The sequence below is a fragment of the Cygnus atratus genome, chromosome 5, assembly GCF_013377495.2.
Source record: "Cygnus atratus isolate AKBS03 ecotype Queensland, Australia chromosome 5, CAtr_DNAZoo_HiC_assembly, whole genome shotgun sequence".
In the NCBI taxonomy this organism is placed as follows: domain Eukaryota; kingdom Metazoa; phylum Chordata; class Aves; order Anseriformes; family Anatidae; genus Cygnus; species Cygnus atratus.
In genome coordinates, this window is record NC_066366.1 from 34,518,439 (window position 1) to 34,522,781 (window position 4,343).

The 4,343-nt window shown below is 52.5% G+C and overlaps 1 protein-coding gene across 1 annotated transcript; it reads left to right on the plus strand.

The window, feature by feature from the left end:
• Nucleotides 1-565: 565 nt before the first annotated feature.
• LOC118244285 (prolactin-releasing peptide receptor-like) lies at nt 566-1,657 on the plus strand. Its single transcript, XM_035539171.1, has one exon. The coding sequence runs from the start codon at nt 566-568 to the stop codon at nt 1,655-1,657; it is 1,092 nt and encodes a 363-aa protein (XP_035395064.1).
• The last annotated feature ends 2,686 nt before the right edge of the window (nt 1,658-4,343 follow it).

Here is a 4,343-nt window from a genome sequence, read left to right on the forward strand (position 1 = left end):
AGGGAAATACCCAGTTTTCCTGGGGGAAATACCCAAGGGAATGAGATAAGGGGAAGGGGGAGAGGCGGTGAGGAGATAAGGGGATGGGGGAGAGGTGGGCGACATCCCTCCTGCTGAGCGGGGTGGCTGGAGGCAGGGGCTGGGGCTGGCAGGTGAAACACCAAGAACAAGAAGAAATGTGGGAGCGCCCCTTTCCCCTCCCCTCCCCCCCCCCCCCCCCCCCACCATGTCAGCACAGCTCCAGGCTACTTTCCATGCAGCATCCCAAGCTGCTGCCCCTAGGCTGGCAGCTCCCTGCAGAAGCACAGCCGCCTGGTTAACCTCTTCCTAGCCAAGTTCCCATTTTCCCCACACCAAAGCTCGGACGTGTCTGCCCCTGTTCAGTCTTTAAAAAAAAAAATCACTGCTGGTGGGGGCTGGAAAAGAGGACCTAGACCTCGGGGACAGACCTTGGTTCTTCTGGGTAGAAGAACCCCAGCACTTTTTTTTCCTGTTCAGGGCTAATTGTCTGGTCTCTGCCCGACTCCAAGGCAGGGAGGAGAAGCAGAGCTGGTCCCACCTCGGCATGGCTCACAGCCAGCTCCCGAATGACTCCTGGCAGAACGGCTCAGCCCCTCTCTTCACTGGCCTTGACCTCCTCCTGGAGCTCAAACCGCTCTTCATCCCACTCTACGCCACCCTGGTGGCCGTGGCGTGCACAGGGAACCTCTTTCTCATCCTCCTCATCGCTCTCACCAAGAAGCTGCACTGCACCACCAATTTCCTGATAGGGAACCTGGCTGCAGCCGACTTCATCATGTGCCTGGCCTGCGTCCCGCTGACCGTCTCCTACGCCTTCGAGGTGCGAGGCTGGCTCTTTGGGATGTTCATGTGCTACTTCATCACCTTGATGCAGGCCGCCACCGTCTTCGTCTCGGTGCTGTCCCTCACCGCCATTGCTGTTGACCGGTACGTTGTCGTGGCGTACCCCATCCGCCGGAGGATCAGCCGCAAGTCCTGCGTCTGCATAGTGGCCTGCATCTGGTTGCTCTCCATCATGGCCTCTGTCCCGACATCCCTGCACACCCAGTACTTGGATCTCAACACCATTGGCCATGACATGATCATCTGCGAAGAGTTTTGGAAGCATGAGGAGAGGGAGCGGCTACTGTACTCGTGCTTGATGCTCCTCCTGTCCTACATGCTCCCACTGTTGGCCGTGTCAGTCTCCTTCTGTGCCATTACCTACCACCTGCGGCGAAGGAATGTCCCGGGTGCTGCCTACCCCTGCCAAGACAAATGGACCAAAACAAAGCAGAAAACCTTCCGCGTGCTCACCGTCTCGGTGGTGTGCTTCGCAATCTGCTGGCTGCCCCTCCAGGTGGTGAACTTCATCAGAGACATCGACGAGGAGTTCACCATCTTGGACAAGAGGTACGTGAATGTCATCCAGGTCTCATGCCACTTGATCGCCATGAGCTCTGCCTGCTATAACCCCTTCATCTATGCCTCCCTCCATGACAAGTTCCGCTTCCACCTCAGCAGCTACTTCTACCGCAAGAAGAAGAGCTCCAGCATCGTGTCCTGCAAGGCCTCGCGATTCAACACCTGCTCCACGTTGGCAGATGCTCCAGCTGGGGTCTCGGATAAGATAGCTTTGCAAACCAGGTTCTCTTAGCTGAAGTTCCCCAAAAGACTTACTTGGTCTCAGACCTGGCATGCACTTTGCTTTAGGCTGGACGTAGGAGCTGGTTGTGGTGGTTTGTTGCTGTTCCCAGAAGATTTCTTGTGCCTGGCAAGCGGCAAGCACAAGGCAAGCAGCAGATGGGATGGGTGTCTTTGAGGAGCAGCTCCTCTGAGCATCTCAAGGATGTTTTCTTCTTGGCAGCAAAGCAAAATGGTGCAACAACAACCACCACAGCCATGCAAAGGTGGAGCAGTCCTGAGCAGGACTTGCCTGCTAGCCCTTGTGCAGACACACAGGACCTCGGGTAGGTGTTTCCATCGGGCACAGCTAGAGAGAAGCAAGTGTCAATGAAATAGTTGTTGCTTGCCTGTTGGAACAGAACAACGTATGTATATCCAGATGAATGACTGGACACATAACCAGTCTGATATAGTGCTCTAAGCCTCGGTTTTCAGGAATGCCTACACATCAACACGTCCAGAGTCTGCCTCGACATTCGCCCTTGCTCCATGTGCCAAGGAGAAGTGCTGGGTCGTGCAGTGCGGCTGGATATGGGGTCTATACCCTGTATCTCCAGCCACAGCTGGCTATAGTAGGTGGCTGGTCTTGTATCCAGCACGAAAGACCTCTCCTCGTGGTGTATTCAGGGGTGGGTCAGCTTCTCAGCAAGGTGTTCGGTGCATTTAACGCACATTGGGTGCATTTAAAAAAGTCTTTGGGCTGCACATCTTCATTTTGCGGGATAAAGATTGTTCCTAAGCAACAGATAGCATTTTCTGCCTCTGGAGGAACACTAGCTCTCACAGGTAGCAGTTAAATAGCTGTGCATTTTTTTGTTTGTTTAAATTGCAGTCCATTGGTGAAAGCACAATATACAGCCAGAAGCATGCATTTTTCTGACAGCAAGCGTGTGGGTGCATGCGGCTGCCTGTAGCAGATGGCTTGTTTTGAATGGGGGGAAGACTTCCATAATCTACTTGTCCTTCTGAAGGAGTCATCTGTGTAATCTCACTTGGAGGTCCCCATTTCTCAAGTCATCAGCATGCAGCCAAACAAGGCAGACATAGCCGGGGCACATCAGTAAGCTTCGGGCAGTTCTTCATAGACAGGTAGGGCTCAAGGGAATGGGGTGGTTGGTGAGTACAATGTCAGTTTGTGTGCTTGCTGGGGAAGAAGTTTTAATCCCTGCTCAGAGTAGTTTAAGACCATGTACATCCATGTTCATGCTCCTTGGGTGGCAGTGGGAATCCTGGTGATGGACTGCTGTAACCCAGAAACTGCTGGATAAAGGGTGGGTTGGACTCTTCTTGGTGTCTCCAGATGCTTGGCACATCTGAGGTCCATTAGCCAGGGCTGTGCAAGCAGCACAGCAAGAAGGCATCATCTCTTTGTTGGCCAGCTCAGCTTTAACCTCTTGATTTCCCATGAGGAATCGTTTGGAGACATCAGCCCAAGGGCACCAGCACAGAATCACAGAATTGCGCTGGTTGGAAGGGACCTCAATGCCTGTCCAGTTCCAACCCCCTGCCATGGCAGGGATGCCACCCACTAGATCAGGTTGCATAGGGTCTTGTCCAACCTGGCCTTGCACACTTCCACGGATGCTCACTATGAGCGCTGAGTTTCAGGGTCACAACTGCTGCAGGCTACCTAAGGCAACGCCTTTGTGCCACCATCCACTGCTGTGCTCCATGGGGCCAAACAACAGATCTCCCACTGCTCTTCACAGCCAGGGATAGGACTTCAAAGCCCCCAGCTGGCAGGTCCTCACCTCTGGATGAAAGCTCTCCATGGCCTTGGCTGTCACTCCTCCAGTGCAAATGAAGCTGGCGGACCCTAACAATTTTGGGGAACTACGTGCTGTTGGCTCACCTTCCTGCTGCAACATTTATGGTCCTAATGGCCATCCTGGCACATTATCGTGTGTTCAGCTGGCTGAGATGGGGACCCACCAAACACAATGCCACTCACCCCATTTGCTTCTTGCAGCTTTCCCATGGCTATGTGCTCAGGAGCAGAGGCCAGAACTGCTCGTGCTGGAGGAGCAAACCAGAGCAAGCCAGGAGCACTGCTTGTCCCTTCCTCTAATAAAGGCTTAAAAAGCTCAGGCTGTGTGTTTGTATTGATTCAAATCCCCAAAAAATAAGGCCTGCAGTTGCTCTCCTTGAGCGCAACTTGATCACATCGCAAGAAACCAATCAATCTGGAGATGTTTTTCTCTGCCACCATTGCTGGCTGCTGCTCGGGGGCCAGCCGGTGATCAGGGCTGGAGCACTGGGGCTGCCTGAGGTTTTGTGAGAGCTCTGCCAAGAAATAGCTCTGTATTTTATTTTATTTTATTTTATTTTTTTCATTTACAAGGTAATGACTCATGATGTGTTTTTGCTCACTTTGATTTCTCACCACAGCACCACAAATATCCCGTACCTGCATGAAATTTTGCAGTAGAAAATAATTGGTCTTGCAGGCAAGGGCAGCCTCTGAGCCACTTCTCTTCATGCTGGGAGAAGTCCCAGCATTACAAGAAAAGGCACAAACCTCCCAAATCTCCAGGCGTATTCTTATGTAATAAACCTGCCCATCAGGGACTTAAAAACCAAATCGGTACCGGGATGAGAATGTCAGCAGGCAGCACAAAATCTAGCAAAGAAAAGGGTAATGAAGTTTAAAAGCTAGC

Bases quoted from the DNA above. Each gene is read 5' to 3' on its own strand.
- LOC118244285 (XM_035539171.1), top strand. From the start codon at position 566: ATGGCTCACAGCCAGCTCCCGAATGACTCCTGGCAGAACGGCTCAGCC.